Raw genomic sequence first — 13,978 nt, 5'->3', positions numbered from 1 at the left:
AAGAAACAGGGAAGACAAAAAGAGAGAAGGGAGGTGGGGAGAAACCAAAAAAGAAGAAGAAAGTGGGAGATGTGAAAACAAAGAGAGTCAGAGACAACCTTGTGTTTCAGTCTTTGCTTTCTTCTACTGTGAGACAAACTGTCTTGTTTTAACACTAGAATCTCCTGTCTCTGCCTCCCATCTTACCCTAGGAACACTGGTATTACACATATGGACTATCACATTTGGCTCTACATTGGTTCTAAGGATTTGAACTCAGGTCCTCAGATTTGTCTGATGAGTACTTGTACTAATTGGGCTATCTCTCCCATCCAATTTTTTAAAAAATTAATAGCTACATATGACATGTGTAGATACATCCATCCATCTATCTATCTATCTATCTATCTATCTATCTATCTATCTATCTATCTATATATATTTAATAGGTCCTTATGTCTGAAATCAACAGTTTGAGAGCTAGGGCTAGAAGACTGTAATAAACTGGACATTAGCCTGGTGAGTTTCAGGTCAGCTGGTATTGAATAAGACCTTGTCTCTCAAAACAAAAGCCAACCAAATAAAACCACACTTAAAAAAAAGTTTTATTTCTTTAAATTTTGGCTGAGTACAATTATCTGAATTTTGTTATAGGGATACACTGATAAACTATTTATAGAAAAAAAGTTTGGACAAGTAGAAAATGGTCTATTTAAGCCAGAAACATTTACTTAAATAGCTTTTCTAGGTTTCTTTGGGTCTTACAATGAAAGATCCCCTAGAATGCAATAAGCAATAAACACAATGTGAATGGCTCGGGAGATGGCCCAGCAAGTAAAGCCTACAAGCCTGAAGGCCTGGTCTGATCCTGAAGATCCAGAGTAAAAGAGTCAACGCCCAAAGGGTGATGTTCACATACCTTACACCATGGGATGCACATAACCACACTCACACATACACATTAATAAGTCACAAAATTAATGTTAAAACAGTAACAAAAATACTGTTTCTACCTACCTCTAAATGGGTCAAACACTTCTTTGAGGCAGGGGACAGAGGAGACAGCTGGTAAGTACTACAGTGCCGTTTCTGCTGTACTTTCCTCTTAATTTCAGGCTCTACATATGATTCCGAATCTTCAGTTTTCTTCATTACATGGTCTAAAGAAAGTGGGGGGTGAAAAGCACTAGATTTAAATTTAATCAATTTCAAATGATCTTTGTTATAGAAGAATTAAAGTCCACGTTTTCAAATTTTAATTTTTAGTTAAAAATGGGATAAACATGTATGATACAGAAGAACTAGATGGCTGGTTAGCAGGGATGCTTGCCACCAATGCTGACAATATGAAATTGATTCTCAGGATCCACATGACAGAAGGGAACTCCTGAAATTTGTTCATTTGGGTATGTGTGTGCATGTGCACACGTGTGTACACACACACACACACACACACACACACACACACACACACGCGCGCACATGCACACTACATGTAAAAAACAAAACCAAAAACAAGACCTTTAAGATTAAGGCAGTGATAATAATGTCCAAGCTACTCTTACCAGGTTTTTCCTTCTCAGCAGGCTTTTCCTGCTCCAGACTACTTCATTAGTATGGCAACATTTTGTTCAGTTGAGCAGTAAGGCAACAGAAACATTGTACTAAACCACACACATGCCTCTTTCCCTCCAACTTTGCTCTGTTCTCAGATCAGTAATAATATAGGAATTTAAACATTTGGTACAGAAGTTTAGGGAGAAGGTAAAATTAAACTCTTAGGCTACTAGGTTGGCTTCCTGCATGGTAGAAGTTGTTTATAGATATGCACTTTCCCTAGAAATCTAAGAGACGGTCTCTATTATGTTTTGATGTAACTGTTCTCTTGATGTCCTCCCAACTTTGCTAAATAGTTCTACTTTAATATTTTATTCTCTTCTTTCCTATTTCTTGAGATGAAGTTCAACATGTTAACTGGGTTGGTATGAATTCACTATATAGTCCAAGCTAGTCTTAAAAGTGTAGGCTTACTCTTGCTGCTGGACCCGGAATGCTAGCACAGCCACATACTGTGTCCACCTTCCTTTTCTCTTCTAATTATAAAGCCTTATGTGGACCCTGGACATGCCAGTCTTGATTCTGCATTTCATTTCACAGAGGTTCATTTTTCTAGAGTATTTTCTTTTATTCTCTTCTATATATCCCTCTCTGTACAAAGTCCACCCAACAGAATGGTCATTAATCAAGCCAGTTTCCATAGCACCAATCAGTTTGTCTATTAGCACTCATGTAATAACAAAATAATTGTTTGTACTTTTCTATTTTTGCCAATCTGCTGTGAGAAATAGGGTTTTAGTCATATATTTTTCTAACACCCCAAAACTACAAAAGATAAAACTGGACAGGTATTTACCACACTGCCGAACTGCATGAAGACAGAACTGTGGTGCATTTAAATGGGAAAATGGTGAGGTGTGCTGGTGCGGCCTTAATCCCAGTACTGTGTGTAGGCAGAGGCAGGGCACAGGCAGAGAGGTAGAGGAGTTTAGAGGAAGAGATGTTTCAACAGAGATAAGAAACCTAGAGCCTGAAGACTTACTTTGCCTACAGCCAAAAAGACATGAAAGACTGTTTTTAAAAAACACCATCAAGGTTTTACACTTGAGAAAACACACTAGTCTAGAGCATACAGATGTTAGCGGTTTTTATAAGGAATACTTTGCTTTGCAATTTCTAAACAAATGATCACTAAGAGCTATACTATTCCACTCTTTGTACAAAAGAACACAGAGACCATTTTAAAGTCAGACATTATAGAAACACAAGTGTCTAGAATATTACAAATTACTTGTAAGATAAATTTACAGCAAAGTTGTCTAAAAGCATGACCATCAACAGGCTATGGGTTCTGAGTACTTGAAAGGCCCAGGAAGAAACAGACCAAACTGGCTAACAAAGGGTGTGCTGTGAAGAAAACCCTTTAGTCAACACGCTGCTTCTAATTTGTTCTTTATTTTTTTCTTTTGAGACAGGGTTTCATTATGCAGCCTTGGTTGACCTGGAACTCACTAAATATACCAGGCTGGCCTTGAACTCACAGAGATCTGCTTCTGCTTCCTAAGTACTGGGATTAAAGACTCGTGACACCAGGTCCTACTCAAGATTTCTTTTTAAACTAAACTCAATTATGCACATAAAGAAAAAAATCTTTTCCTCAAAAACACATTTTCACTAGATTTTATAAATGGAACACAAGATCTGTGTGTATTGTGTGTGTATTATTCCATTGAAATATGAATCTGTTTTCTGCCAAATGCTTCTTACATATAAATACTATTTAATTAAAATACAAGTAAATATAGCAGTATGCATAATATTTTAAATTGAGCATACTGTCTTCTCTTTGTATATGAGAGGGGCCTAATTACATGGTTCTTTCTGACTAGACTTTACAAATGCTTGGCGCCTGTAAGAAATGTAGTACTTAAACTTGTATTGTGTGCACATCTACCTATACTTTAAATCATTTCTAGATTGCTTATGTTGCCCAAAATACTATAAAAGCAATATGAGTAGTTATTTTACAGTGCTATTTAGTAAATTAAACAAACAAAAGGTAAATGTTCAAGACAGATGCAATTTTTCTTTTTTATTGTGGCTGAAATCAGTAGTGCAAACTCCAAAGTTACAGATGCTTACTGCACATGGATAGAAAATTGATATTACATATTTAAGTAATAAAATAGATTGAATATGAGCAGGTGCTTTTCTTCATACATGTGAATTAAGCAGTGGTTTATCAGCTGACTGCAATTGTAATTCCAAGACATAATGGCATGAAATATGTAATCAAAATGTATATATTAAAAAATAGCATATAATGTCAATTAGTTCTGAACTTTTGGAGACTTACTAAAAATATGAAGCTTAAGGAACAAAATGAAAAGCAGAGGCTTATGGGTAGTTTAATGTATAATTATGTAGATTCTACTTGCCTGGAAAAATTAGAATATTACCAAACAAAACAAACAAGAAATCCAATGTGCTTGACAAAATCCAAAATATTTACACTTACTAGTTCATGAACACCAACTTTGTATTACAAAACTGTTTATTAATGCTAGCAAAGTCCTGTGTCTATAACTCACAAAACTCCTTATTAAATATACCCTAAATTCAAAAAATGAAGCAAATAGCATAATAAAAAGGATTGCTTTCTGGACTTTGCACGTGGGATGTGACACTTGGGCTAAACACACACACACACACACACACACACACTGAATAAATAAATGTACAACTAAATCATCTTATCTGAAAAGTAATTTTTACTTCATTTTAAAATTCATTTGATGACGGTGGTGGTAACGTATAATGTGTTTGAGTACAGGTGCATATATGGAGGTTAGAGGGCAGTCTTGGAGTCAAGTCTTACCTTCCACCTTTAAGGGTGTGAGAGATCACATTCACATTGTCTAACACAAGTACTCAAGCATTTGTATCCACTACCCTCATCTTGTTAATACTGTGATGATTTCTTTTAAAAGGCAAAAATATTCCAGGAACTATGATAGGAACACAACACACAATCTACAAAGAAAATACTAAAACTGAATGATTTTCGTGCAGCATTCTATCCAATATGCTAGTTCTGTGGTTTATCCTATAACCATACATTGATCCACCTGCCCAACACAAACGTGGCTGAAAAATTGAGGGCTTCATTACCATTAATATAATTAAAGAAAAGAGGTAGCATCTTAATATAATTTTCATATTCCTTTCAAACAAACTGAATACACAGCTTGGGGTGAGGCAGCTCAGCTGGTAGAGTGCTTGCTTACATGGTACACATAAAGCTCTGGGTTTGATGCCCACCACTACAGAAACAAAGAGTCTCTTCTAGGATATGAGAATGCGTAAAAACACCTCTCCCAAAAATGCTTATAATTTAAATATGTAAACATTTTCCTGAAATTTATAAGTGCTGCCCATAATGGAAAATGAATAAAAACAGAAAATTACCATTAGACAAAAATGAACAACTGTTGTATGAACGAAAAACAGGTTCATGAAAACCACTAATAAAGCTATGGATGATGGTGCAGCTCTATAATCCCAGCAATCCAGGGGGGTAGGCAGGAGTGAACATGGGCAGTGTGAGGCTGAGCCACCATTTCTGTCTTAGGGTTTTACTGCTGTGAGTAGACACATGACCAAAGCAAGCGTTATAAAGGACAACTAATTAGGGCTGGTTTACAAGTTCAGAGGCTCAGTGCAGTATCATCAAGGCAGGAACATAGCAGAATCCAGGCAGGCATGGTGCAGGAGAAGCTGATAAGCAGACACCTTATACAAATCTTCATTTTGACAAGTACTGATTTAAAAGGTATAGCAAGAATGAATAAATAGGAACCATTTTGTTCCTTTTGCAACTTTTCTTTAACTATTTCCTACAATTATTTGAAAGTGATAAAGAAACTCAGATTATTCCTAATTCCTTAGTGAATATTATTGGGTAGTATACTGTTTGTTTATTTGTTTGATGAATACACTGTAGCTGTCCTCAGACACACAAGAAGAGGAGGGCATCAGATCCCATTACAGATGGCTGTGAGCCACCATATGGTTGCTGGGAATTGAACTCGGGATCTCTGGAAGAGCAGTCAGTGCTCTTAACTGCTGAGCCGTCTCTCCAGCCCCTGAGACAGTATGTATATATATGTATATATATATAGTCGTGAACTTACTAAGTGACCCAGACAGGTCCTAAACTTACTGAGATCCACCTGCCTCCAGAGTGCTGGGATGTAAGATGTGAGTTAAATTGTCAGGCTTAATAAATATTGTTGAGTATTAATGACTATGGTTGAAGAAACTATAGGTAGTCTAACAGTCTGGTTAAATGGCACCTAAAATATTACTAGTGGGTCTAATCACTTTGGTTTTCTGTAACTCATTTGTCAAATGAGAATAGTATTTATACATTCTTCTTTGAAGATCAAAGTAACTTTGTACTAAACAAGAAATTTGGCATTAAACAGACTTGGGTTAAGCCTGGGCGAGTAATTAAATATTTCTATGGGATCATTTACTCTTTTGTACAAACTTTAAATTTATATAAAATTTAAATTTAGGGGAATCTTCCATAAGAAACAGAACATAAGTATATAACATAGATAATGTATTTAATTTACCAAGTAGAATGGAATCAATGTTCAATAAAGAATGAAAGTGTAACAGAATGGATATTGAAGAATAAATATTATTGCTAAACTCAATTTATTAATGTAACTATGCACTGCAAACTATGTAATTCAACTTTGAAGTGAAGAATACAAGAGAATGAGAAATAATGAAACTGAGCACGAAAACTTTTAATCAGAGTGGTATATTCAATCATGTACCAAAGTTTGAAACTAGGAACCATCATGTGCACAAACAAGCCCAGTCTTGTCTATAAACAAGGAAGACATATGCTAAGAAAGCTATTATACAGGGGCTCTGCAGATGGCTCTTGAAGAGGACCAGACTAAGTGCCCAGCACACATGTTAAACAGCTCACACCCTCCTTTCATTGTAGCTATAGTTATAGAAGGATATGAAGCTTCCTGCCTCTATGGGCAGCAGTACAAATTCATACACCTCACACAAATACATGTATACACGAAGTTAAAATTACCAAAACCAAAGCTACTAAACAAACAAACAATCCATTCTAGATTGGGCTCAACAACACACACCTTTAGATTCCTTCCACCCCAGAAGTTAAGGGAGATTTAAGTTAAAAGTCTGAAACAGAAAAACCCTGATCTCAAAACAAACAGAAATAATGCTGAGACGGCAGGATGGCTCAGAAAGTAAAAGCACTTACAGTGCAAACTCAACCACTGGAATTATACCCCAGGATGCATATAAAAGAAAAGCTGAGGCCAGAGTGCATCTGTAATCCCAGCATTACTAAGGCAGAATGACAAGTGGGAGAAAGCTGCCTGGAAACCCATGGGCCAGCTATGATTGAGGAGAGTGGCAGGAACAACAAAGCAGTCTGCCTCAACAAGATGAAGGAAGGGACACCCCCTTACCCCGCCGCCCAAGTTGTCTTCTGATCACCACACACACCCCGTTGCACGCAAATCCATATACCCATTAAAATAAATAAAATCACTAATTCATAAGAAAAATCAATTTGTTAGTGAAATACATCTGATACATGTTATTTGTGCATTAATATACAACCTGATATTATTCGATATAAAACTACTTTAAAGCTATAGCTAATCTATAATTAATACTTGAATCTTTGACAAAAGCATAACATAATCACCTATTGTACAACCATCCTGACAATGTAAAAACACACTTTAAAATTTAAAAAAATATGAAATCGGTTATAAATAGTTTTCATCATGATTTCTAGTAGCCCCTGAGTATTCTAAAGCATCTACATTCTCTCTTTGTACTTTTGCAGGAACTCAAACCCTTCCCAAGTTAGCAAACAGAACTCTATACTTACCTCCACCTGGGCCATGACTTAACATTATAGGATTGTTTTCAGCTTTGTGGACATGAGGTGGGTATTCTTTCCTACAAAACGAAATTTTTATGATTTTATTCAAATAGAAAACAAAGTTTTCAAAATGACTAAGTCAAAGGAACACCTACAATACATTTATTCAGAGAAACCATAGCTTGTCATATTAAAAATTGACAGTATAAAATAAAACTACATTAGGAAAATAGAACTACACCTAGGGAGCAGTGGTGGTATATATCTCACTTACAACTTCAACCTACCAGAGTCACAATAGCACACGACATATTCTGTAAATAGCTAGAATACATATTCTGTAAATAAACTTAAATTATTGATTTTTCAAGGAAGTCTTTAATTTTTTATTTTTTAAAAAAGTGCTTCATTTATGGTCTCAAACTCAAAAAAAAAAAAAAAAAGTGACTTTCCTGCCTTAGCCTTAAGTAGCTGGTATTCCAGACACTACCTTTATTCAGGTTCCAAAGTAATTACTTTAGAAGCTATGTATTTATTCCTCAAATGTAAAATTTAGATTTGTTCTCTTGAAACTGCCTTTTAGCCAGTTTATGACATTCACAATAAAAACAGTCAGTTTGAACAAATTAGCCAACAGAATACCACCCAATTTGTTTGTTATCTAAAAAGTAATCAATGAATAAAATGAATATTGAACAAAAACCAAATATTATATAAAGCTGGTCTTGAAGACATTGCTAATATCAGTACAAAAATGTATCAAACAAGTTAATCAATTATAGAACAAGTGATAGTTAGCTCTTGTCGTGGGGCATTATAGCCAGAAATAAAATTGCCTAACATATTAAACTATTCTGTTAAGCCTGATATAGTTAATTATCATTACTATCTAACAGTCTACCTTCAAACATGCAATCACCCTGCCTTTGTGCTGTAAGTACAATTATAATCCACCACACTTGTTGAACTTGGCTCAACAAAGAACATATAATAAACCTAACTAGAGTAAGTAAATGTCCTAAATAGTATACTTTTGTAAATCTAAGTATACTAATTTTGAGAAAGAAAAAAAAGCATGTTGTGTCAAGTATTAAGAGAAAAATCACCATAGAAAGAAAGAAAAAAAAAAGCACTAACTCAAAAGTTCTAACAGATACTTTTCAAGCCTGGGTAAATATATACAAATACTCATTTTATATCAGCAGGAAATTAAAGCAGCTACACTATGTATTTATAAACGTTCACACTAGTGTTCAGTAGTTTCTGTTCAGTAAAGAGCAATGTAATTCATTTGATTACATAAATCACAAATGAGTACTTTCAAGTATTTATTATTTCCACATAAAACTCAAAAGTACTCAAAATATGAATGACAAAGAAAATATTACTAAAAGGAGACAGTAGTGTACTTGTAGGAGCAACCAGCAAACAATGAATACTATGTGCCAGATACTAACACTCAAAAATTTCCTGCTAACTCCATACTCTCTTGATAACCTTTTAAGCTATACATTATCAACATTTTTATAGATGAAAAAGTGGAGGGACAATAAAATTGATTAGCTGGTCCATAGCGCCACAATTACAAAATGACAATTTTAGAATTGAATTGCAGCAAACTGTGTCAGCAACGATGACTAGAGCAGTATCAGGAACATGTGAACAATTTCTCCTCTGCCAAGATTTTAAAATCTGTGATGACATAAATTTTAAGGGTAGAAAAAACAATTTGCTTTTCATGTATGTATGGATGTATGGATGTATGTATGTAGTACTCAAGAGGTATAGAGAAGAGGACCAGATACGGAAGTTCAAGGTTAGGACTAGGATGGTTCAGCAGTTAAATGAAATCTTAACTAATCTTGCAGAGAAACACGAACGCGCGCGCGCACACACACACACACACACACACACACACACACACACACTCTTGTGTCCTCCCTCCCTCCTTCCCGCCCCCCTCTCCTACAGCTCCAGCTACTGGAAGAGTTGGAAGAGTCAATACTTCCAACCTCCAAAGACACCTGTGCTCATGTGCCCACACCACAGGAAAATACACATACACACTATTATTACCTGTAATCACAAATCATAAAAAGTTCAAGGTAAGTCATTTCAGCTATCTAAAATTCTAAGCCAGTCTGGAATATGTGAAGACAATATACCAAAGAAAAAGAAGGGCTAATAGCTCTGTTAGTCAGCTTTCATTGCGCAGGAAATAACTAGGAAGAAAAATTATCACTGACCCTTGTTATGAACCCTCTCTGAGCTATAATACCAATCTGTTGGGCAGAACATGCCCACTGGTGCAACAGAGAGACTCTGCACAAGAGGGGATTTATGCCTGATACTACAGACCTGGTCAAAAGTCCTTTACTGGAAAGGTTTATAGGTCCTGGTAGGTAACCTACTGTTGATGGTTTGCCACATAAACACAGAATCAAGCTGCCTTCTCAATGTTTGTACATACTATATATCCACAGTCAGCTTCGTTCAGAGAAGTTTCTATTTGCAATACATGACAGTTAATACAAAGACCAATGACCAATATGTTAAGAAAAAGTGACTATTGAGTGCTCAGCTCGAAACATATCTACACACACTACACACACACTCTTTGTCTCACATACACAAGCTCAGTAAACACTGGGGAAAGTGGTAGAAGCATGTAAGAACTTGAGAATGAGGAACAGGGGTGTGAAATGTTATTTTCTGGGCATAAGAGGGCAGTTTGCTCGTGAACTCACAGTAGTGGAGTTTACCTACATGAGACCTGCAGAAGTGTGGGCCCATCAACATTCCATCATGGATGGGAAAAGACCCCTCTCTCCTTGAGGAGTCATGGGTAGTTAATGGTTACTAGGGGAAGGGCAAGTAGTATTTCTTAGTGATGTAGCTAGTGGCAAGTTGTCCTTGCTTAAGTAAGAAGTCATCCGCCCATGCTCATGCAAGCAACTCTAATTAAATGCAGTGGGTTGTGCACATGGGAGGGGGGGGCGGGACCAGACGAGGAAGGGAGGTAGGAGGGAGAAAAGAAGGAAGAAGGAAGGAGGGGAGAAGAGAAGGGAGGTAGGTACATGTTAGGAAGAGGACATTGGGAAAGAAGAAGATAATGGGGGAGATCAGTTCATACTGCATATGTAAAAAATAGTGAAAGAATCAATTTACATGTTCAAAATTCATTTTTTAAAGGGTATGCTTTCAGCATCTAGCTCAGCATGGTGGCACATGCCTGCAATCCCAGCAGTTGGGAAGGCTGAAGGTTCAGGAGTTCAAACTCAACCAGTTTCATAGTGAGTTCAGCCTAGCAAGTAAATCAACCTTAAAAAAACATGTTGGGTTCCTAACTATACTATAGTAAGCTTAAAATATGCATGTTTCCTACTAAAAAGTTATACACAATAATCAAGCCGGAAGCAAATACGGTAATACTTCCACTGTAATTCTGTGTCTCCTATTTTTTAAATTTGGACAACAGACACAGTAAATACTTTGAAATGCTGCATATAATTAACTAAACTCCACAACTATTTAAGTTATAACACTCTGAAAAATAAAATGTATATGCAGAACAGTGAGTGAACTTGACACTCTGTTCTACCACGCATTGCTAACAAGAATGGATACGTGAATATCATGTAATACCCACAATGCTAAAATGTGTTAAATATCTAATTTCTTATTTTCCAGACTTCATAGTCACTATTTCTAAACTTTCCTGCATGCTTTTCAACACAAATAAACAATAAACTGCCCTTAAATTATACTAAAATGCAGGCATAAAAATATTCTTTAAGCCTAATATAAAAACATTTCTGAATACATCCCAGAGATGAAACTCAGTTTGCCAAGCTTATTGGCAAACACCTTTATCCCTGTGACTACTCTTTTGCCCACAAGAATAACCTTTTTTTGTTTATGTATTTTTATGTGATAAGAAAACTGAATCCCTACCCATAATCTTATCTCTTTAAATTGTAGTTCCAGGTTGCAGCCATAATTAAGGAGTGCATTCCATTCCAGCTTTTCCCTTTTCCTTCCCCTGGATGTCTCCAGGGTTTCTCTGTGCAGCAATGGCAGTCTTTCCCTTTATATGTCTATCATGGCCCAGACTGAGCTTGTACAATTTGGATGTACTGCCCCAGCCTCCCTCTCAAGTACTGAGATTACAGGCTTTAAACCAGCACACATGGCCAACCTTGGCCTCCTGTCTAAGATAACCTTTCCCTGTTTTCTCTATTCGAAAACTAACGTTTTCTCCTTACTACACTTGGCAGCAAATTCAGTCCACACTAAAAGAACAGAAAGATTGACATACTTCACTTAGATTTACTCTATAAGAAAAAGTTGTTCCTTAGTCCATTTTACAGAGCATACTAAATTACACTGCAAATTTAACCTGGTCTACATAGCAAGTTCCAGGATATAGACAGGCCTTGCTATTTATATTTAGTTCACATTATCCTCAGTCTCCTGCTCCTTATGTCTTAGCTTGCTCATGCCTTCCTGGCACTAAGATTTTGATGATTTTACTGTATGCAACCTTGCTATTAAGACACTGAAAATCTTATTATCAAGGAACATTAGTCAGACATCAGTATTAATATATAATATATCCATGCAATAAGAATTATGCACTAAGAATTATATGAAATATCACCCACATACCGAAATGTACTATTAATCAGTTTTCTGTCATTAAACATTAAGCTTTAGTGATGAGCTCCAATTCAGGGTATTATTCAAAGCAAATAAAGTGCTATTTCACTGCTACACCCATGTTCTAATTACATTAGGCTTACCTTTCTTTTCGGTCCTGATTGCTTAAAACATGAAAAAGAAAAGAGTGTGAGAGGAGGCTCCACTGTCGGTGTCACTGCAGTTGTAATTACTGCAGTCAACAAAGCAGAACCATTAACACAAGCAACTTGTTCCAACACTATTTGGCATGTGCTTATGTCAACTATTGCTTTTCTTTTCAATTGTAGTCAACATAAAATAATTTAAGTAGTCACATATTTAACAGGAAAACATGAATGCACAAACCATGAAAATTCTCAAATGGGTTTTACTTATAAAGCATTTAGTAACAGATTATTTTAGAACAGTCAATAGGCATAATTTTCAAGAAATAATGACATTTCCTGGAAGTTATAAACAATTCTAATAATTTTGAATTTATTCTATCAGACCCAAAGTTTTTAAGGCTAGAGAACTTGTTCTACACAACAGTCTTAGAATAAATACTGTATGTTATTGTATGGATAAGACAAAACCTAGTCTTATAACCATATTGTTATCACAAGTTTTATGAAGCCAGTGTATAAAAGTTCTATATTTCTCCACAACAAGAAACCCCAGAAGACTTCAGACACCCTAAAGTAACACTACAGTCTTCTGTTTAGAAAAAAACCCACACTCTGAAACTATTGTTCTTCATCATGAAGGCTTAAATGTTCAAAATTGTAAGTAAAACATAAATAACAATCTTGAAATTTACACAAGTAAGCTAACTATACAATCCAGCAACTTAAGAAAAAAAGCACAGTAAATTCCCTATGAGCAGCACTCAAAAGACATATTAAAATGGTTTCTGATAGTGAAGAAACAATATATCTATACTAATACATCTGAAAGTTTATCTTCGCTACTAAATATATCTGTCAGGTGACAGAAAAACAAGATAACATCGTATTCCTATTAAAGTCAAGGAAATAGAAACACAAGTTCAAATACAAACTAGCCTGCCTGCCTCTCCCTCTCTCTCTCTCTCCCCTCCCACTGCCGGGAAGCTATAGTCCCAGGAAATGTTAAGGACCTAAGTAAGATACTTAGTCTTAGATCCCTAAGTGGGATCATAAAGTTGATCCCAAGAGGTAAACAGAGTTTAGAGCTCTGCTGTGTTGTTTGGAAAACTTACCTGCACACAACTCAGAAAATGTAGAGGCTAGAACAAAGATAATGACATAGGATTGGTTCTTCCCAATAAACCAAAAGAGGTAGGAAGAGAAGAAAATTATCACCTCTCTTTTCTTATCCATGAGGAAAGTACATTTTAGAGATAGAAAATGTCAGTCAGTGGGTATAAAAACCCCACGTTCCATCCTCAGCAACACGGACAGTCAGGCTCACACACACAATATATACAGAATACACACATATACAGAGACACGCAGACACGCAGACACACAGACACAGACACACACACACACACACAGACACACACACACTTTCTAAATTACAAGCATTCACGAGAAGCTTCAATGCATGTACTATCAAATCTCACTCCAGAAAGGGCGTGTATATAAGAATAAACATGATGCAGGACTTGAAAGTTTCATACAAAATGGGAAGGAAAAGTTTCTTTAACTAATGTTCTTTTAACTAGTAAAGAGGGCTTTATAAAAGGAGGGCTCAGAAAGATGGCTGAGGTCAGAGCTGATACTGCTCTCAGAGGACCCAAGTTTGACTTCTGGTTCCCACAGCAGG

General features: G+C 36.0%; 1 protein-coding gene across 5 annotated transcripts in view; it reads right to left on the bottom strand.

The window, feature by feature from the left end:
• Window positions 1-13,978, bottom strand: part of SENP6 (SUMO specific peptidase 6) — an 80,580-nt gene that overhangs the window by 42,814 nt on the left and 23,788 nt on the right. For 4 of the 5 annotated variants that reach the window (XM_080934126.1, XM_080934123.1, XM_080934125.1 and 1 more), the window contains 3 exons: window positions 12,292-12,312; window positions 7,496-7,566; window positions 997-1,139 (listed from right to left, as the gene is read on the bottom strand). In XM_080934126.1, coding sequence (XP_080790252.1) covers window positions 997-1,139; window positions 7,496-7,566; window positions 12,292-12,312 — 235 coding nt within the window. The remainder of the gene's footprint in view (window positions 1-996; window positions 1,140-7,495; window positions 7,567-12,291; window positions 12,313-13,978) is intronic. The other variant, XM_080934124.1, reaches the window with a different exon arrangement.

Source organism: Micromys minutus, assembly GCF_963924665.1.
Source record: "Micromys minutus genome assembly, chromosome: 21".
Lineage (NCBI taxonomy): Eukaryota > Metazoa > Chordata > Mammalia > Rodentia > Muridae > Micromys > Micromys minutus.
The sequence above is the reverse complement of the archived record's forward strand: the minus strand, read 5'-3'. Positions and strand labels throughout refer to the sequence as shown.